The sequence below is a fragment of the Phacochoerus africanus genome, chromosome 9 (assembly GCF_016906955.1).
Source record: "Phacochoerus africanus isolate WHEZ1 chromosome 9, ROS_Pafr_v1, whole genome shotgun sequence".
Taxonomy (NCBI): domain Eukaryota; kingdom Metazoa; phylum Chordata; class Mammalia; order Artiodactyla; family Suidae; genus Phacochoerus; species Phacochoerus africanus.
This window is the reverse complement of record NC_062552.1, coordinates 50,821,062-50,842,345: the sequence shown is the minus strand read 5'-3', so window position 1 is coordinate 50,842,345 and position 21,284 is coordinate 50,821,062. Positions and strand designations below refer to the sequence as shown.

Below are 21,284 nucleotides of genomic sequence, written 5' to 3'. Positions count from 1 at the left end.
GAACACTGTAAATCAACTGCAATTAAAAAATTAAAAAAAAAAACCAGTAAACCTGCATCACGGCAGTGACATCAGGTCCCTAACCCACTGAGCCACCAGGGAACTCCCAATGACTCCTAATTCTGTATCAAACATTTAAGTGGCCCCAAAGCTTGTTTTGGAAGAAGATGAGGCATCAGGAAGTAAAGCCCATTTCCTTGCCCATGTCTCTGTCTTTCCTGTTGCCCCTGGAACCCTGTAGCTCCTTAGCTGAGTCACTGAATTGTAAGTGCTGCCTATTCACGCCACACCCTGGTGATGGAACCAGCTGGGAAAGTCAAGACCCCCTTTGGACAGAGTTAACCTCAGGTGAAGATCCCACACAAGCGCTATTCATCCTGTGAACGCTGGCTTTTATTTGTCTGAGCAGAGAACAGGGCTATGCGTGTTCTCTGCCGGAGCTGGGCTCAGCCTGCACCCAAATCCCAGCTGGATCCATGCACACGAGGTCCCCAAGGAAGTCAACTGAAGAGTGAAGCTGAGTGGGTCCAAGCCACCCCACACTGGGTCCCCTCAGCCATGGCTGAAGAAGCGGGTTGAGAAGGAAAAGTACCCCAGCAGTAGGATCCAGGAGAGAATTTGACTCCTAGCTTTGGAACTCACTGGTGGGAAGCCTGGCGCAGACAACCAGCTTCGGTTACACTCTCTAAAAGGAGAACCGGACTCTGACTCACCAACGTCAGAGGAGGGTCAGGAGAATCACGCCGCTCAAATGGCAAGAAATTTTGTGATCTACGGGGTCTTCTTCAAGACAAAGCCTTTATCACTGTTTGGTTACCTGAATATCGATGGGGCGATTGCAGATTTTTCCTGGGTGCACAGCCCGGAGGTCTGAAATTTTCTCCCCGCCTTTAGCATAAGACACTTGGTCATGTTCGAACCATTCTGTCCACTCCACATCTAGGTAGAAAGCAAAGAGCAGGGTCAGAGAAGAGAGCCAGCCATGCTCAGGATAGCCCCCAAGCACCCTTGGCCCTGTGGGAACTGAATACCATCTGTCCAGCCTGGGTACCAGTGGCAGCTTGTAAGCCATCTCTCAAGTGTCCCACTCTCCCATCTTTTTTTTTTTTTTTTTTTGATTTTTAGGGCCACATCCTCGGCATATGAAAGTTTACAGGCTAGGGGTCCAACTGGAGCTGGAGCTGCTGGCCTACACCACAGCCACAGCAACGCCAGATCCGGGCTGAGTCTGTAACCTACACCACAGCTCATGGCAACACCAGACCCTTAACCCACTGAGCAAGGCCAGGGATCGAACCCACAACCTCATAGATACTGTGTTGGGTTCTTAACCCACTGAGCCACAACAGGAACTCCTCTCCCACGTTTTTATTAAAAGTATCTCTTATTGACTATCTTTATTTTATAACAGCAATAGACAGTCTTCTTTATTGCCAAAAGGAGAAAAGTGAAGTCCCTCTGATAACCCATTATTTGAGGACTGAGGCAAAGGTGGCTATTTTCCACACCCCAGTCTTTTTTTTTTTGTCTTTTTTAGGGACACTCCCATGACATATGGAGGTTCCCTGACTAGGGGTCGCATCGGAGCTACAGCTGCTGGCCTACGCCACAGCCACCTTAACCACAGGATCCTTAACCCACTGAGGGAGGCCAGGGATCGAACCTTCGTCCTCATGGGTACTAGTCAGATTCTTTTCCACTGAGCCACAGCGAGAACTCCACATACACCTTGAGTGTGTGTTTCTTGAAGGCCGGGTCCTACTCCTGACTGAGTTCCCTCTTCAGTACCATCACCTGGCACAGCAAAGGTTTTCCCTGAGGGAAACCATCCCTCTGGACTATTCACCACAGAGACTTGAACTTTCAGTTGCAAATTGAGTTGACACTGTCACAGTCAAGTGGTCCTGTTGGAAACTCCTCATTCTGCAAAGGTAGCGAGTCCTGGGCTTTGAGCCCTCTGCTAAATTTCACCAACGTGTCCCAGACTCCTCACCTTGAACCCACTCGCTGGATGAAGAGACGTTGAAATGCTCGCCATGCTCCGTCTGGAAGAGCTTGAATACCCGGGCAGCCGCGGAGCCACGGTGTCCTGTGAAAGAGACCAAAGGCTTCAGCAACCAGACAGGCCCCTGAATTCAGAGGGATGTGATACCAAGGCTGAGAACACCTCCCACACACATGACTCTTGAGCCATGTCTTTAAAAAAAGGAAGTTTCAGGCCAAACTCTCCACTTAGGGAGGAGATTTTTTATTGACCCTTCTCTCTCTCTCTCTCTTTTTTTTTTTTAGGGCCACCCCCACAGCATATGGAGGTTCCTAGGCCAGGGGTCCAATTGGAGATACAGCTGAGAACCTACACCACAGCTCATGGCAACGCCGGATCCTTAACCCACTGAGGGAGGCCAAGGATCGAACCCGCAACCTCATGGTTTCTAGTCGGATTCGTTTCCACTGCACCACAATGGGAAGACCCTATTGTCCCTTCTCTTGCTTCAGTTTTGCAGGTTTACACAACTGAGTCTCAACAACTATATACTTTGGAACCCTGTCGTTTCTCATGAATTTCTCTCCAGGAATAGGCCAGCAGTAGCACCTTCCGGAACCTTCTCTGGGCAGAGAGGGCTGGCACTGTTTGGTAACAGCTCAATCAAAGCATCTTTTTAGCTCAAAATATTACCCCTGCTGGTTCTGTCCCAGTTCTCGTCTTTCTTATGTGACTTGTTTTGGATGAAATCAATGACATTTTTTTTTTTTGAAAATGCAAATATTATCTTAGTAACTGGCCTTAAATCAGTATAGACGTAGGAGTTCCCATCGTGGCTCAGTGGTTAATGAATCTGACTAGGAACCATGAGGTTGCAGGTTTGATCCCTGGCCTCGCTCAGTGGGTTAAGGATCCAGTGTTGCCATGAGCTGTGGTGTAGGCCGCAGATTTGTCTCGGATCCTGCATTGCTATGGCTGTGGTGTAGGCCGGCAGCTACAGCTCCGATTGGACCCCTAGCCTGGGAACCGCCATATGCCGCAGGTGTAGCCCTAGAAAAAGACAAAAAGACTATTAAAAAAAAAAAATCAGTATAGACTTAGGCCACTCATGCCATGGCCATTCAGCAGTTGGTCTCACAACCGGATGTTGGGTGGTGGGTCAGCCATGTTCTCAGGGAGGAAGGCAGTTCAGAAAGACCTTTTGGTCAGAGAGACCCTGGAGGGGATTCGGCCTCTTGCTGTTAATTACCGTGATACTCAATGTGGTCTTCCACGGAAGAAGAGGGATTTCCTTTCACAGTTATGAAACTCCAAGGGTGTCTGAAAAAAAACCAAACCAAACAAAACAGAAAGTCAAGTTCTTCACACGTCTCAGCCTGTCCTGGAGGCAGAGTTGAAACAGAGTGCCACAGGGATGCCGTTTGGGGAAATGAGTTCACGGGCTGGGCTTCCCTCCTCCAGAAGAACAAGAGCCTCTCTCTGCAGGCCCTGGCCTTCCGCACCCCCCGGCTGCCCTGATGTTTGCAGACTCTGAGCCTCTGCAACTCCATTCTGGCAGCAGATGGGGCATGAATCACAAATAAACAAACAAGCCCACAGACCTACGTACCACCTGCCAGGCTCAATTAAATCCTGAAGCAAGTGCTCTGATTCCTTTAGGAAAGCAGGAAAACGCTCCCTAGGAGAGAGGCAGTTTCTGTCACGTCAGCTGCCCCAGAGGCAGGCTCGAGGAAAATGCCAGAGGTACGCTGGACTGACTCCCCAGGAATCGGCACTGGGCCTTGGGAAGGAACGAGATACCGTTTCCTCTTAATGGGGAGCAAAGGTGAACGAGAGGGGGTAGGATTTTGAAAAATCCCACACTCCCCTTTTCTCCACTGAAGCGCGTACTTCTCTAAGGCAGAAGGATTTTCTTACCCATTTTTGTCTTCCCCCAATACCTAATCCAGCCTGTGTCTTACTATGAGATCTCTCTCTCTCTCTTTATTTTTATTTTTTTATTTATTATTATTATTATTATTATTTTTTTTTTTGCTTTTTTAGGTCCACATCTGCAGCATATGGAGGTTCCCAGGCTAGGGGTCGAATTGGAGCTATAGCCGCCGGCCTACACCACAGCCACAGCAACTTGGGATCCGAGCTGCATCTGCAACCTACACCACAGCTCATGGCAACACTGGATCCTTGACCCACTGAGCAAGGCCAGGGATCGAACCCGAAACCTCATGGTTCCTAGTCAGATTCGTTTCCTCTGCGCCACAATGGGAACTCCTTCAATTATTTTTGTTTTGATCCCATGTCTTGGAAAGTAAGTCTTTATTTGAGGTTGGGGATTTGACGGTGTCACTCTCTTGCTTAAAATCTTTCAGTGAGGACCCACTTGGATGAAAACCAAGCTCCTGGGTGCAAAGCAAGAGGTCCTCCTGTGCCCACCTACCCAGCCTCCTCTCCCGTTCTTGCTCTCTCATGCCCTGTCATCAATTCTCATTTAGTGCCTGTCTTCTCACGAGAGTTCAGTACAGCTGGTCCAGCCTAGCACTTTACGCCAATATCACTTCCTGGAGGAATGAACAAATGATGGGTCCAGGTCCCAGATCTACCGATTTTAGATGCTTTGCATTTGTCACTCAAAGTGGGTCTATATAAAGGAAAGGTAAAAATGTAAGGCCTGCTTACTCAGCTCCTTTACCCCTGCCCAAGAGGGATGCCCATCCTTCTCATGGCTTTTGTATAAAAGGAGAGAACAGTTGTTAACAATTATTGAATCCTTATTCTGTGCCAGATACAGTGGCAAATATTTTGCTCCTATTTATCTTCACATTTATCTTCCTCCAAGTCCTTTGAGCTGGCTCCTGCGTTATCCCATTGTACAGATGCAGGATCTGTGCAAAGAAGGGGTGAGTCACTTGCCTACAGTCACACCTCATAAGAGTTTTGCAGCCCACGCTCAAATTCAGGCCAAATCAGATGCCAGATCTTGGAACTTCTTCCACTCAAGCCCTACGTAGCCAGTCCCTTTGCGGCTCTACCTGTCATAAATTAATAAACTGGCCTTTTGGCTTATAAAACAATCAACTGGTAGGGCCCTACCAGTTTTTGTTAACAAAAGAGTCTTGCAGTACTAAAGTGCCATTGTCATCACTGGCTGCTTGAGTTTCCTGCCCAAACCCTTCCAGAAGCAGCAGCCCCTGGGCTGCAGGAAAACGCACCCTGGGACCAAGAGACTCTCTACGCAGCCAGTGAAATTGCTTTGCTCAGAGCCCAGAAAAGGCTCCAGCCTGCCCGCATCTTGCCCATGATATGCGGAGCTGAAGGGCAGAGCAGCCCTATCTCCAATAGCCAGGGGGCAGATGGATTGCAACTTTTCCACTGAGCTGAGATTTGATTCAACATGATAAAAAGGCGTGGCTACTGTGGGGTAAACGGCTTCCTCTTGGTGCCAGAGTAGTGTGCGCATGGCAAAGTCAGGCATGACGCTGCAATCCGAGGCAAGCAAAACACACCCTGGAGCGCAACAAAGGGCCCCTTTGCCCGAGTGCTTGGCTGGGAAGAGGCACTTTATATGATCTCTAAACAGATGTCTGCCAACTCCCAAGGCATGTTATGACCCCTGTGCCAAAGGAAAGGAAAACGAATCTTGGCCGTGCATCCGAGGCCTGGCTCTTAGACACAGTAGATGCTCAATTAATATTTTGTAAGTAGCCAACTGAATGAATGAGTTCATCTACACGGAGACCTTTGGAGTTTGAAGAGTGGAACATGCTTTGAACAGAAAGCAGGCTCCAGGAGTTCCCATTGTGGCTCAGTGGTAATTAATGAAGCTAGCTAGGATGCATGAGGATGATGGTTCAATCCCTGGCTCAATGAGTTAGGGATCTGGTGTTGCTGTGAGCTGCTGGGTAGGTCGCAGACGAGGCTTGGATCCCGCCTTGCTGTGGCTGTGGGGTAGGCTGGTAGCTACGGCTCTGATTCGACCCCTGGCCTGGCAATTTTCGTATGCTGTGGGCGCAGCCCTAAAAAAATAAAATAAAATAAAATAAAATAAAGCAGGCTTCCTTTAAAAACAAGCCCACCCTAAAACATCCAGTGTGAGTGGGTCACGTGTTTGCATCTCTCAGGGCCACCACTGCGGTGATGTGACCCTGGGGAAACGGGAGGCAGCTTAGGTAAACTCTGCCTGGGGTCTCGCTGCTTCACTCTTCTGGAGCCTGGGGGAGGTGGAGGTGACGGGCGATACCTGAATCCAAGGTGAAGGAAGTGTTTGCTCCCCAGTTTGGTCATTGCCTTCCTGGCCATGTCATCCAGGTTTCGAGACCCTTCATCATTCACCGCAACAGAGAGGATCCTGCCGTCAGGCACTGCGTTTAAATACTGGACCAGACGTTCACTCTCTTTCTTGGATCTATAGGTATCAAACCTAAAAAGAGCAGAGAGGGGGGATTTTAAGCATTCTAACTGCAGCCCCCAAAGAGAGGTCTAAGCCACTATCTGTGGTGTGACAACTAATGCACCATTCAAAGATCCCAAGGGCTGTGATTTTTTTTTTTTTAATTTTATTATTTTTTTTCTCTTTGTCTTTTCTAGGGCCGCACCCGTGGCACATGGAGGTTCCCAGGCTAGGGGTCAAATGGGAGCTGTAGCCGCCAGCCTATGCCACAGCCACTGCAATATGGGATCCGAGCCGCATCTGTGACCTACACCACAGCTCACGGCAATGCCGGATCCTTGACCCACTGAGCAAGGCCAGGGATCGAACCTGCAACCTCATGGTTCCTAGTCGGATTCATTAACCACTGAGCCATGACAGGAACTCCCCCAAGGGCTGTGATTTTAAAGAAAGAAGCTTTTCTTGAAGCAAACATCCATCATCTCAGGGTGGACAACGATAACTCACCCTCCCATACATAAAATATCCACAAAATCTACATCCTCCAAAAATCTATACTGCAGATGGCAAGGATTTAGAAAGGAAGGACAGAACTCTGTAATGGTCCCCACTCTATAAAATGTATTTATTAAGTATAAAGAATTTTGTACAATTACAATGGAAATTGCAAAACAATTGGTCTTGGAACTTAACAAGCAAAATCGTTCTAAAATGAACCTAGGAAAATGAACCAGTGTGAATAGCCAAGATTTGGGAATAGGAAAACAGTGGTGGTATGGGGGGGACATTCCTCTGCCCTCAAACCTGTTTTTCGCTTTTCTTTTTTTCTTTGCTTTTTAGGGCCGAACCCATGGCATATATATTCCCAGGCTAGGGGACAAATTGGAGCTGTAGCTGCCAGCCTACACCACAGCCACAGCAATGCAGGATCTGAGTCATATCTGCAACCTACACCATAGCTCACAGCAACACTGGATCCTTAACCCACTGAGGGAGGCCAGGGATCGAACCCACATCCTCATGGATACTAGTCAAATTCGTGACTGCTGAGCCACTGTGGGAACTCCTCAAACCTGCATTTAATTGTTTGCATAACCCGGTTCGACCTGGCCTAGGCCCCCCTCCTTCTGCAGGTCCCTCCCCAGGAATCATCTGCTATGAGCCTAACCCACCTCAGGGCCCTGGGACCACACCATGGCCATTCCTGGCTTCACTCACTCATCCTCACCTTCTCCCTATCGAATCAAACACTAGCTACCTTGCAAGAGCCGACCTAAATTCTTATTCCTGCAGGTAACCTTCAGGTAACCAGGTCTCAGGTGGCCGTAGCCTGCATTTCTTTGTGAATATTCAGGGTTTACTAAGATCTTTACTCATATACATTCAACTCTCAGATTTTTATTTTGTCTGTAGCAGCTTGATGTGGAATCTCAGTTCTCATACCAGGGATTGAAGCTAGGCTGCAGCGGTGAAAGCATGAAATCCTAACCACTAGGCCACCAGGGAACTCCCCTCGGCCAACAGATTCTTGAGGTCCTGACTCCTACTTTAAGCAAAGGAGCTGAGGAAGGATTGGGCATCCCGACGGCTGTCAAGATAACATCTCATTCTCCATTTCAATAACGAATTCAACTTAAGGTACCGCGGAAAACCACATGGTACCGATTTAAGAAGCAGTGCCAAGGAGTCAGAACAGAGTTTGGGGGACTGTGTTCACTCCTGTGAAGGTGGGGGCTCTCTGACATACTTTGTGTCTATCAAGCTCATCCTGGCTTCATCTGTTACGTGTGGGCTGAGGATGGCTCCATCCCAGGCCAAGCAGGTGGCTGTCACCAGGGCACCCGTGCTTTAGGAGCTGGGCAGATCTGGGTTTGGATCTCAGCTCCAACGCTCACTAGCCTTGGGACTCTTAGCAAATTAAGACCTCCCCCCTACCCCAGTGTTCTCATCTGCATAACAACAGAACTCACAGGGGGGTTCTGGAAATTCAGTTCTATTGGGCCATAAAGTGGTTGACATGGTATTTTGCACAAAGTCCTGTGATTTTATTATTGTTACTTATGTTCCCCCGGAGGGCAAGGTTGGCGGTCCCATATGCTTCGGTCCAACCTGCCCCTCTATCAGAGCTGGTTTCCTGCTGCCTTCCTGGGCATGCTCATGGCTCACCCATGCCCTGTTTTGAGAAGGGCCACATCTCCATCCGCCGGCAGCGCCAGGATAACCTTGTCTCTGCTTGCCTCCCCTAGCCATGCTGTTTCTAGTGGATCTTTCCCTTTGCAGAGCCAGGACATGAGCCCCCAGGAGCTTACAGGGCAGGACCAGCCTCTGCAGAATCTGTCTTTCACACTGTGGCCAGGGGAGAGGGCAGGGAGCGGGAGTCTTGTCCTCTCTGCCTCCCAAACCTCTGTCCAATTCATCTATCTCTATTGCGCTGCTTCTACTTGAGTCCTCGCCAGTGACACCCCTGGCCTAACCAGGCAGAAGCTGCCTAACCACCTCAGCTAGCTTTATTTTTGCCTTCCACAATCAACCTACTCTCTACATAGCAGCCAGGACATTCTTTTAAATCAAATTGTACTTTTTTCTTTTTTTTTTTTAAGGCTGCACCTATGGCTTATGTAAATTCCCAGGCTGAGTCAAATTGGAGCAGCAGCTGCCGGCTTACATCACAGCCACAGCAACTCAGGATCTGAGCCCCATCTGTGACCTACGCCACAGCTCACAGCAACACCAGATTCTTAACCCACTGAGCGAGGCCAGGGATCAAACCCACATCCTCATGGACCCCAGTCAGATTCACCCTGCTGAGCCATGATGGGAACTTCAGATCGCAGTCTTTTGAAAGTCCTCTGGTGACTTTGCACCCCACTGAGAATAAACCCCCCCTCCTCCTCACTGTGACCTCCAAGGCTCCACTGCTGCCTGCCTAAAACCCTGTCATGACTGTGTCTTGTTTCCGTGGCTCTTGTTTCCGTCTCCTTCCTTTGAAAACGTCCTGCCTTTCTCACCTCTGGCCCTTTGCACTTGCCGTGCTCTGTCCTGAACACGCCTTCCCTGGCTCGGCCTCACCCGCCGTCCTCAGCTCAAGCGCTGTTTGCTTCCACCACCTCCCCTGACCACGTGACGCACAGGACCTTCCCCAGTCACTCTGCCGTTTCACCCTGTCCTTCCCCCCTAATTACGATGATCAGAGTCTGAAACTATGTCGTGCATACAAGTGTGTACGTGTGTGCACATGTGCCTGTTCCTTCCTGTTCGATTCAGCTTCATTAGGCGGATGCCTCCGGAAGGAGAGCCCTACCTCCTTGAGGTCAGGCTTTTCTGTCCACTTCTCTCGCTGCTGGGCTCCCAGCCTCTTGAGCAGCATCTGGCTAGGACGAGCGCTCAGGAAGCATATGCAGAATGAATGAATGAACGAATGAATGAATGTGTTTAACAGAAGGCAAACCTTACCGGTCAGAATGGATGACGGTCCCTGATTTGGGGTCGATGACATGAACAATGATGCCACGGTGACCCCAGGTCCTTTCAAAAAAATAGCCTCCCTCCTCCATGCCACCTGGGTGAAGAGTCTTGTTCAGAAAGGTCCAAGAGAGCTTCTTCTGCCCATGCAACTCAAGGGTACCTCCTTTGTCCACGCCAATGTACTTGAGGCCAAAGTAAGGGTTCGGCTGGGTGCCTTCATCAGCCCTGCAAGAGAAAACAGCTCTTCACAGTCGGCTGATGCCTCTCTTTACCGGATGCTGAGCTCTTAGGGGACTGCGCTGCACCTTGACTCCTGCTGTGGCCACTGTAGAGCCAGTCACACTTGGTGACTTGCACGAGGTCAGCAGATGTAGCATTAGCAACCAGGTCTTCCCAAGCCAGAGCAACATGAGCCCCACAGGCCAAGCAGAAACACTTCTCAAGAGTTAACACCTTGGCACTTCTTTGCAGTTCTAAGTACTTTCTTTATTTGGTCTGGATCAGCTGTGGAATCACCTGAACGTGTACTGCATCCCCTTCTGCGCTCTTGGCTCCTGCTGCTCAGAATTCCCAACTGCCTGAAGAGGGAGCACAGCCAGAGGCAAATAGTGCATGGAATGTCTCTTTATCTTGTCCATCATAACCTATTAATAAACACTCACAGAGACTCCCTGAGCCATGACCCTATTGGAAGGCAGCTGAAAGGCTGGCAGGGCTTTCTGTACCTTAAGTCCAGACCTAGGACACAATAAATAAAATGCCTTGTGTGCTTCCCCAGCTCACCAATGTCTGTGTTTTGGTTTTTTTTGTTTTTGTTTTTGTTTTGTTTTGTTTGTCTTTTTAGAGCCGCACCTGCAGCACATGGAAGTTCCTGGGCTAGGGGGTCAAGTCGGAGCTACAGCTGCCAGCCTACACCACAGCCACAGCAATGCTGGATCCAAGCTGTGTCTGCGACCTACACCACAGCACCTGGCAACCCGGATCCCTAACCCACTGAGCGAGGCCAGGGATCGAACCTGCATCCTCATGGATACTAGTTGGATTCGTTTCTGCTGCGCCACCACAGGAACTCCCGCCAATCTCTGTCTTGTTCATGATCACCAGCTGGCAGGATGTAATGATAATTCCTTTCTTGCACTAGAGCCGTGCAGTCTTATCTCCCTCTCTTCTTTGGAAAGCTTCCTTCCCGTCAGATCCAAGAATAGCACTTGGCCCATGGACGCTGTCTACTCACCTTCCATACAAAACGATGCTAAAATGGCCCTGGAAGGGGCAGAGGGCACTCCCAACATGCATTTCTCCCCCGTTGTCAATCAGGATGTGCCGGGTGCGCAGAACAATGGCCTCGTTTTGGTCTTTAATGACTAGTTTTCCTGAAATAGGAAGGGAGTGAGGTTTAAGAACATAAGTATTAATGAGGAGATTATAACGGAGCCAAGACAGACCTCCTAAGCCCCCATCCCATCCAGGCAGGTAAGAGGGCATGGCTTTCATACACTATGCTTGCTGTGCTTACAAGTGGGGACGTTTCTGTCTGCCTCATGAGGTGTAAATAAGGCCTGCTTGGTTTACTGCCATCACTGCAGGTGGTGTAGTCAATGAGCAAATATCTGAAGATCAGATAAGCAAAAACACTCAGAGCACCCGTAAGGATTTTCCTCTATAAATGCTTCTTTTACTAAGATTGGACCTCCGACAGGCTGCTCTTAAGTGCGCAGTGCTGATGGTTATCTCAAACCACCAGATGCTCTGATGTGAACCCAAAGCATGTGACATTTGTTCTGTCCATCTAAAGTTAGGGTAACCTGCAAGCCGTCTGCATGGCTCTGAGGCAGTGGACCGGAGAGAGCAGGGGGAGGGAGACTGGCTTACCTCCCTCTGAGATGTGGATGGACTGGACTGTGGCCGAAGAGGTGAGCAGCAGGGTTCTGCCCTGGCCAATGTACACACAGTGGTCCGGGTCATGGCCAGGGTTCCAGGGCTGCAGCTCTGGCCACTGATCAGGGCACTCAGCTGCCACTGCCAAGGACAGAGAGATGTCACTGCTACCATCCACCAAGCTCACTAAGCACAGACTGCCACAGACCACAAGGGGGGGCTACCATGCATTTCCACAGCCCCTGCCTCCTCCCAACTAGAGCTGAAAGCAGGGCCTTAGAGACCAAAGAGAACCCCTGACTTAGGAGCCAGGAAGGAGCCTTGGGATTCAGTCCCATGTCCTTCATTAGTTCATCAAGTATGTGTGAACAAGTCCTTTCCCTCTTCTGGGCTCAGTCTTTCCCTTTATAAAATGAAGGGTAGACCAGATGACTCCTCAGGACATTCCAAGATCTAAAGTTAGGCCAGGATTTATCCAGATGACTTGTATTCCAAGGCATCCTTTTCCTCGGAAACCAGGGTCTGAGGAGTTGAAAAGCCCTTCCCCCTTCTGCATGAGGATTTGACTTTTAGTTAGTTTTCTCACTCTGTTTCCCTGGAAACCTTAGAAAGATGGTATTATATAAACCCTGTTACCAAGCAACATGGCTTATAACAAAAGTGACCCCCAATTCGTAAGCAGCATCTGAACTTGGAGGAACCACGCGAAGTTTATATTTATCCTGGAAGAAATGTCATGCTGTAGGCTTCCCCGAGTGCAGGGCCTCTTATAATAGGGCATGTCCCTTGGAGCCACTCGGAAAGTTACTGCTATTGAATTGCCATAAGAGACACTGGCTCTGATGGGGCAGGTTCCACACCTGTCCAATGACAGTCTTGCTTCCTCTCACCTAAGGAGCTGTCCCCTGGGGAACCAAAGAGGATGGCGTATGGAAGGCTCTGGGGAATGCTGCCAGGACCACTCTCACCAAAGAGAAATGCATGATGCCACTCTCATGGCAGGTGGCGTTTCTGTCCCAGACCCTCCAAACACCCGAGGTCAAATATGACCTACGGTAGCCTCGCGGGTCCGAATGCTTTGTTGAACTCAAAGTCCCCATGGTGGGTGCTGCACACGTCACACTTCACCCCTCCCCAAACAGAAGCCCAGGGAGAGAGCCTCTCTTCACAGGCTCAGCAGGGTCTCTACTCCAGCAGTGTACCATGCGTGGTGGGAGGAAGAGAACTGTCTGAAACTGGGAGAATTTCCCTGGATGGCAGCGGTTTGAAACAAGGAAGACTCTCTCTGGGCCCAGAGGGAAGGAGGTGGGGAGAGACAGTGGGCAAAACAAAACAAGAATGACTTGCCTCAGAGAACGGGCCCTGTGCCCTCCTGTTTTCTATCACTAGGAAGCCTGTGAGTATGAAATAGTAGAGTGTGTGTGTGTGTGTCTGTGTGTGTGTATGCCTGTATCTGTGTGTGTCTTCTTAGGGCTGCACCCACAGCATATGGAGGTTCCTAGGCTAGGGGTCCAATCAGAGCTGTAGCTGCCAGCCTACACCACAGCCACAGCCACACAGTGTCTTCGACCTAGACCACAGCTCACGGCAATGCCTGATCCTTAACCCACTGAGCGAGGCCAGGGATCAAACCTGCATCCTTGTGGATGCCAGTCAGATTCGTTTCCGCCGAGCCCCAACGGGAACTCTGAAACAGTAGGCTTTGAAATAACCGAGCTGAGGATGGAGAAGCAGGAAAAGGGAGGCACAGTAAAGCCATGGCCAGGGTGAGGTTTCAGAGGGTGAAGACCCTCGGGAAGGTACTGGAAGGAAGGGTAGCACCGGCCACGCTCAGGCACCAAGGAAGGGCTGCTGAGGGAGGCTACGTCTCCTGAGCAAAGTGGGTGCAGTGGACAATATCCAGCACGTGGGGTGGGCGCCCAGGAGGAATTCTGGCTTCAGTACACTCACTAGCATGTCAGTTCCAAATGCGACTTGATTTCTAATTGGCTGTCTCTGGGGCATGATTATTGAGCCTGTATTTATAAATGTCAAGAGAACTGGAAGGGCCTGCACCTCTATCTACACTCCCCGTTGCCAGATGTGGCCCCCGAAGCCCAGATTGCATCATCGCACAGCCCCCCTGAAAGCAGCCAGGGGTCCTTCTCTTCTCTGCAAGGCACAGTGCGGGCCCTCAGGGCAGTGTCTCATTCCTCGCCCTCCCCTATCCTATAACACCCTCCTTTAGGCCCCATCTGTCTCACTGTCAGCCCTAACTCAGGCTTTGGACCTTTCCCATTAAGAAGAGAATTTTACATTCTTCGGAGTTTTACTGAAGCAGCTTTTCCAGCTTTTGTAAACCCCGAGGGACTCAGTGGCAAAACAGTGAAAAAAAATGTGACACTTGCTCATTGGTGGATTTTCTATTTTAATGTAAGCCCAGGGCTGCCAGCAAACTGCTAGGGTGGGCTGGGGGCTGGGCTTCCCGCTCGGGCACTCAGTGGCCAAGGATGGTCATGAGGGCTCTGGAGCCTCCGTCCTGTTGAAGGGCTTCTGAAGACCAATGCCTTTCCCTGGGTTTGCCTTCAGTTGGGTCAAGGGCTTGGCTGGCCTTCAGCAGAGGCCAGTCAGGGGTCCTCGGCTGCCCTCCACCTAGTCCTGGACCTGGAGTGTCTGCCACCAAGGTGGTGACTCCCCAGCCATGTGGGGAGCACATGTGGCCGACTGGTGAGCCCAGGGGTCCAGGCATGGAGCCATCAGTGTGCTGAGAAGGAACGGTTCCAGCTCCATGGGACAAAGCCTGAGGGTCTCACCGCCCACATCTCCCAGGAGGGTCCCAACCGCCCCTGCATTCTCCAACTGCGTGTGTTTACGTCAGTCTTTGCATCTGGATTCAGAGGTGGTCCGCCTGACCCTTGCAGGCTCTCCTGGCATCAAGAGCACAAATCCCAGAACTCCAGCAGCTCTGACCCTGCAGCAAAAGCATGGCAGAAACAAGACCAGCCGAGGACAAATGCTCTTTCCTGAGGGCTGGGTGTTCTGCTGTTGGTAAAGGTCAGTTGCAATGGGTTTTCACTTGTAGGATCCAGTGAGGGGCCGGAAATGGTCATTGCCTTTGCTGAAATATCACCATGGCAACCACCCTTCCCAGGAGGGGCCTGCCGGAAGCAGGATTCAGAGTGGATTTAAGCCCGACCTACTTGGAGCATGAATGGCAGGGGTTGGTTTCTGCATCCCTCTGACGTCAGACAAAAGCACAGACCGGAAGGAACTGGAGGCAGAGCCTCCTTTCCAAACGGTTTACACTCAAGCAGAAGAGACACCCAGGAGGTGGAAAGATTGGATCCATGGACCGAAAAGATTCTACAAGGAATCACATTGAAGGAATTTCACAAGTTACTAGAAATTACTTCCTTGCACCAGTGGGTTGAAAAAAAACAAGATATAATACACTGTAAGGTCCTTTATTCTTTTTTTTTTTGTCTTTTTTTAAGGCTGCACCCACAGCACATGGAGGTTCCCAGGCTAGGGGTCGAATCGGAGCTGTAGCTGCCGGCCTACACCACAGCCACAGCAATGCTGGATCCGAGTCACGTCTGCAACCTACCCCACAGCGTATGGCAATGCCGGATCCTTAACCCACTGCATGAGGCCAGGGATGGAACCCGAGTCCTCATGGTTACTGGTCAGGTTTGTTAATACTGAGCCTTGACAGGAACTCCAATAATAGTGTTTTTTAAAAAGCAATCCATGGTAATGGTATTACTACTAAATCTCTATTCAAAATTTTAAAATTGTCCCCCTCTCTCACTTGGTTTATTTCATTACTTTAATTTTTTTTGGCTGCACCCCATGGCATGTGGAAGTTCCTGGGCTAGGGATCGAACCCCTGCCACAGCTATAACCAGAGCCACAGCAGTGAAAATGTCAGGTCCTTAACCCGCTGCACCACGAGGGAACTCCTTGACTGCTTTTTTTTTTGTTGCCCACACAAAACTGCCTGTGCTTCTGTATGTTAATTCAAAATCACTCAAAGAGGAGTTCCCCTCATAATGCATCGGAAATGAATCCAACTAGCAACCATGAGGTTGTGGGTTCAATCCCTGGCCTCACTCAGTGGGTTAAGGATCCAGCATTGCCATGAGCTGTGGTGTAGGTTGCAGATGCAGCTCACATCTGGCGTTGTTTGGCTGTGGTGTAGGTAACAGCTGTAGCTCCAATTTGACCCTTAGCTTGGGAACATCCATATACTGTGGGTGTGGCCCTAAAAAGCAAAAGAAAAAAAAATCACTCAAAGGAAAAGTTGACGATATTGAGATCAGAAAGACAGAGTTAAACCTCCCCTAGAGTATCCCAGCTAACAAGGTGCTTTAAGGCACCCAGATCACATGATGGCAAAGCAGGAAGGGAACATTGAGATCAGGTGGGCCCAGAGGTGGCAGGGTGGCTGGCAGATGTGTGGGTTTTTTCCTGCCCCACCCTCACCCTGAATGGTTGGTCAAATTTCAATTGGTAGCCATCATTTAACTAGGAGAGAGATTTTATATAAAAGTCTAGATTTCTGGCTTCTCTTATATCAACAGCTCCTGCAGCAGGCTCCCCACCTGCCCTTCTCACTTGGCAACAACTGGCCAGAACCAAGAAGCACGCGTACCTTAAAAGGGACCTGAACTCCCCAGGTGACCACATCTCTACCTGAGCAGCTTCAGAGCTTTGTGTCACGTGCCTGCAGACACTGAGTTTGTAACCCCTGAGCCCTGTCTAACCCCTTCATTTTAAGAATGCTGAAACTGAAGCCCAGGATGAGACTTGCCCAGGATCAGCGAGTTAACAGGGGCAGGGCAGAGCCCAGCCGCGCTGACCCCGCCCCGGGGCTCCTGCTCCTGGCCCCCAGCAGCCTCGCCTCAACAAGATGCTGTGTTTCCTCGCCGAGATGCAGAGGTTCAACTGCTTTGCGTCAGCTCACCTGTGGATGCGGGGTCAGGGAAGTGGGCCAGGATGAACCAGCTGATTGTCAGCATTGCCTTGAAGGAGACGTCTGGCCTGTGAGCAGCTCCCATCCTGGCAGAGTGCTCCCTGAAACAGAAGCACGCCAAGTCAGACCTGCAGCCTCCCCGGGCTGGAGTCAGTGTGTGGCTAAGATACACACAGAATCAGGGCCACATGCACACATGGAGGCCATGCCAGCTTGGGCATACTCCAGCTGGCCAGTGTGAAGTCCCCAGCTGCCATGACTCAGGGCTGGGCAGATCAGGGCATGCAAGTCCTGTCATTGTCCCGCCTGTGTCCTGCAGCTCAGAGACCCAGTGATGGATGGAATTTCATCCTTGGCACTCAAGCTTGTCACCCTCCAGAATGAAGCTTTCTTCTTTTAAAAAAAGAGACAGAGAGAAAACAAAAAATACTCCCACTGAACATGATGCCGCCAACTTGCTGTGTGATCTCCACTAACTCGATCAACCTCTCTGAGCGTCAGTTTTCTAATATGAAAAATGAGGATGTAGACTGGTTGATTTCTAGTATCAGTCAGTGCTTCTAAAACAAGTCTTGATAATAATCCTGAAATCCTAAGTATGATGCCTGTGTGTTATAAATCTATTTTAATATTACCTATCCAAGAAGAAAGCAGGGCAGAGAAGCTAACTGTCCCCTAATATCCATTTTTCCCTCCTTAGTAAAAGAACTCCCGATTTTTATCCAGGCACATGGCCACCTTGAATAAAGGCAACCTTCTCCAGTCTCTCACATTAATTGTGGCCTTGGAATTAGGTTCTGGCCAATACAGCAAAAGTACAGTGTGTGAGTTCCAGGAAATGTCCTTGGGAAGATAGGAAGATTTTTTTCCCCACCCTTCTTCCTTCCTGCTGGCTGGGATATAGATATGATGGCTGGCTCTTCACAGTTCTTTTGGGCCATGTTGTGGAAGCCATGCCCTGAAGATGGCAAAGTAAACAGAAAGAAGGAACCTAAGCTCTGACCTTGTAGAGACCTGAAATGGCCCTAGGCTCTGGATTTATTTTTAAGTGCGATAGAATTAAATTTCCCTTTTACTAAGCTTCTGTTTTATTAATGCCATTTTCCCCCCTTTTACTCAAGATAGAAGGCGAATATGGGAATCTGTCTAGATCAGCTGCAAAGACAGGAACTTTATCAAAGCTACTGATTCCTCTTTCAGAATATAATGTCGCTTGGAGAAACATCTTTGTCTCCAAATTCTCTGTGCTGCACAAGTTTGCTTAGTTGGGGTTCGGGAAGAGGCCAGCTCCAGCTTTCATGCCAGGTCCCCAGTTCCTCCCCAGAGCAGGACTCTAGTTATGCTGAGAAGCGGATATTCTCCCACACTGATAAAGGGGCCAAATTTCTCTCACCCACCACAGGCTCCTCCCGTTGAACAAGATCAAGGACAAATCTGACCCTCCCTGACCTTTCAGCTCCAGGTAAAGTGCTTTGTGTGAGCTCAGTGAGTCGGGGCAGGAAGGAGGGTCCGAAGGAGAGCACGCTGGCCCCATGCCTGGTCCCTCCTGCCCAGGTGCTCCCGGGAGGCGGGGGAGGGAGGAAACAGTATTCTCAGCATCAATGCCCGCCGTGTCCTCTCAGCGGGCACCCTGCCTGGCCCTGGCCCGATCCGCAGAAAACAACAGGACCCATTCTAGCTGCCTCTACAGGGTCACTGAAGTTACACACCACAGCATCTGGGAATGGTGCCTTTCCCATGGAGCCCAGAAGAGTGTCCGCTTTCATGCTCTTTGCTGTGGAAAAGAGGGGACACCAGGGACAGGAGTGTTTTGTGGTCCTCAGGGGAAGCCAGAGCCCAGCCTTCAAGTCTCCATCAGTTTAGAAAAACCAAAGGTAATTTGCTCTTTACTGCTGAGAAGCCCTGAATCAATCCTGGGGCTCCATGAAAGGAACCTGGACTTTGGGGCGTGAGCAGGTAAAGGAGTATAGCAGGCACCACGGTGTGGGAGGCAACCTGGGTGCGGGCACCCCTCCCACCCTAACTGCTGGGTGACCCTCATCTAGGCATCTCATTCTGGGGGCCTCGGACGTCCCATGTCCAGGGTCAAGGTTGGGGTACACAGACTTTGTATCCCTGACACCTCCTAGGTCATTTCAGAGACAAAAAAAAAACAAAAAACAAAAAACAAAAAAAACCCAACAAAATGAAACCCCACTTTCTGGATGGATGTAAAAACAACGCCACTAGGACGGATAATGCTCAAAACCTCTTTTCCCCAACATGAGGAGACCTTTGGTCTCAGCGCCAGGTGGGTCTGAGCCATTGGAGGCAAAGAGATCCCCCTGCCCCAAAGCAGGGACCCCACATTGCTAAGGGGTGGTGCTTCGGGCTTTCTTGCCCAGGAGTGGCTTCCAGGGCCTGTGTACAGAAACCTGGAGAAACCTTCCGCCGTCGCGAATCTTGACGATTCTCAAATTTCGCTTGGGAATTTTTCCCCAAGGGAAACAGCTTTCTCTGTTGGCCACTAAAAGCTCTCTGGCAACGGGAGTTGGGAATCAGCTTCTCCAGCTGGCAAGATATGGTCTTGAAACGGTTCCCAGCTGTTGCAGGCCTGGGAAGAGTCCACGTTGGCTAAAAGCGCTTGAAGTTTCCGCAGGAAGCTGCTGGCTGGAGGCTGGCTGAACGCTGCCCTCGCTGGGGCCCTACACGGGCCTCTTCTTTCAAGGGGTGCAGCGAACCCCTTTGGCAGGACGAAGATCATGGACATGCTCTGGGGAAGGCTGGCCCTCCGGGATACTCCCCAAGTCTTCACAATAACAGGCTAAAGTTTTCCAGAAGCTCAGCCTTCCCCCGGTCCAGCTGTGGCTCCGTGCTCTTTGCCAGGCCCCACAGGGACTCAGAGGGGCGTCGCCTGCTGCCGTCTGTCTCTGCTCCTCCTCGCTGCCATCTCATACCAAGGGCCTGGAGTTTTGCTCTTCCTTCAGGGAGCCCCGGCCACAGCGGCCCTGGGGTCCCGGGCTTTGTCACCTGCAAAGCAAGAGGAACAAAGGGTTATTCCAGCCTCCAGGGAGGCCCCTGCATCTTTGCTCCGACTCCCCAGAGCAGCAGCATTAGCAAGGAGGCATCCCACGGGCTGTGAGGTCCTGCTGCCTGCAGAGGCTACAGAAGCAAGGACGTTCTTCGGGGATTGTTAGAAACAGGGGGAGGAGTTCCCATTCTGGCTCAGTGGTAACAACTCAACTAGTATCCATGAGAATGCTGGTTCGATCCCTGGCCTTGCTCAGTGGGTTAAGGATCTGGCATTGATGTGAGCTGTGGTGTAGGTCACAGATGCAGCTCGGATCTGGCGTTGCTGTGGCCGTGGTATAGGCTGGCAGCTGCAGCTCTGATTCGACCCTAGCCTGGGAACCTCCATATGCTGTGGGTGCGGCCAAGAACAGAAAAGAAACAAGGAGGAGAAGGAGGTAGGGGGAGGGTTGGCTTAAGCTCCAAGGCAGGGGGTGAGATGGGACTCCAGGGTGATCTGGAATGAGTTTGGGACAGCCATCACTCTCCCTGTCACACTTGCACAGAGGCAACTGTCATTTCTTGAAAACCTAGAAAAGGCTCAGCTCAGAACAGCAGGACACTTTGGTGACCAGAAGCACAGGCTCCAGAGTCTTCCATCCCAGCTCTGCAGCTCACATTGGAGAAACCCACTGACCTCCTGGACCTCACTTTTTGTTTTGTTTTGTATTGTTTTATTTTTGTCTTTTGTCCTTTTAGGGCCACACCTGTGGCATATGGAGGTTCTCAGGCTAGAGGTCTAATCGGAGCTGTAGCTGCCGGCCTACGTCAGAGCCACAGCATCTGTGACCTATACCACAGCTCATGGAAACACTGGATCCTTAACCCACTGAGCGAGGCCAAGGATCGAACCCGCAACTTCATGGTTCCTAGTCAGATTCATTTCCACTGTACTACGATGGGAACTCTGAGGACCTCACTTTTTTAATCTATAAAACTAAAATAATGCTTCCTAAATTCCAAGAGCATTGTGAGGCTCAAAGGAGATGCCCTTACATGAGCAGAATATGGCTCTACGCCTGACCCGGGGTCAGGGCTCAAACTGTGGGAGCCACTGGTATGAAAGACCTGAGACACTGTGGATGAAGGAGCGTGGGATGTGAGCTCGGAGAACCCAGTTACAGTTCCAACTCCAGCCCCCACCAGCTGTGTGACCTAAGACAAAATCATTCAACCTCTCTGTGCCCTAGTCTTCTCATTTTTAAAATGCGAACAATGCTACTACTCATAACCAGGTGTTACTCTTCTAAGGGCCACCCGAGATGGGCTGGCTCTAAAAACATTATCTCATCTATGCTGGTCTCTGGATTACGTCCTGAGGGAGGTACCGAGAAGAATCAGATACGACTCCCACCCCGTCCCTACCCCCCTCACCTCCATCCCTACCCCCACCCCCACCCCCAGTATCCTACTGGCAAGAGGAGAGAGAAAAGCACAAGGAACAATATGGCAGAATGACCGGCGGCCGTCTTCCTGGGCAAAGGGAGATGAAGAGATGGTCACTGTCCAGATGTAACATGTCTGGACATTCCCTCTTTGCGTCACTGGGCAGAGCTCAGGGGAAATCT

The 21,284-nt window shown here is 50.4% G+C and overlaps 1 protein-coding gene across 1 annotated transcript in view; it reads right to left on the bottom strand.

The window, feature by feature from the left end:
• CEMIP (cell migration inducing hyaluronidase 1) overlaps positions 1-21,284 on the bottom strand; it is a 168,945-nt gene that overhangs the window by 62,998 nt on the left and 84,663 nt on the right. The window contains exons 2-9 of the mRNA XM_047795501.1: positions 16,660-16,769; positions 11,709-11,855; positions 11,071-11,209; positions 9,825-10,061; positions 6,222-6,401; positions 3,234-3,304; positions 1,994-2,089; positions 818-939 (exon numbers count right to left, since the gene is read on the bottom strand). Of these exons, the coding sequence (XP_047651457.1) occupies positions 818-939; positions 1,994-2,089; positions 3,234-3,304; positions 6,222-6,401; positions 9,825-10,061; positions 11,071-11,209; positions 11,709-11,855; positions 16,660-16,753 (1,086 nt within the window). The 5' untranslated portion in view covers positions 16,754-16,769. The remainder of the gene's footprint in view (positions 1-817; positions 940-1,993; positions 2,090-3,233; positions 3,305-6,221; positions 6,402-9,824; positions 10,062-11,070; positions 11,210-11,708; positions 11,856-16,659; positions 16,770-21,284) is intronic.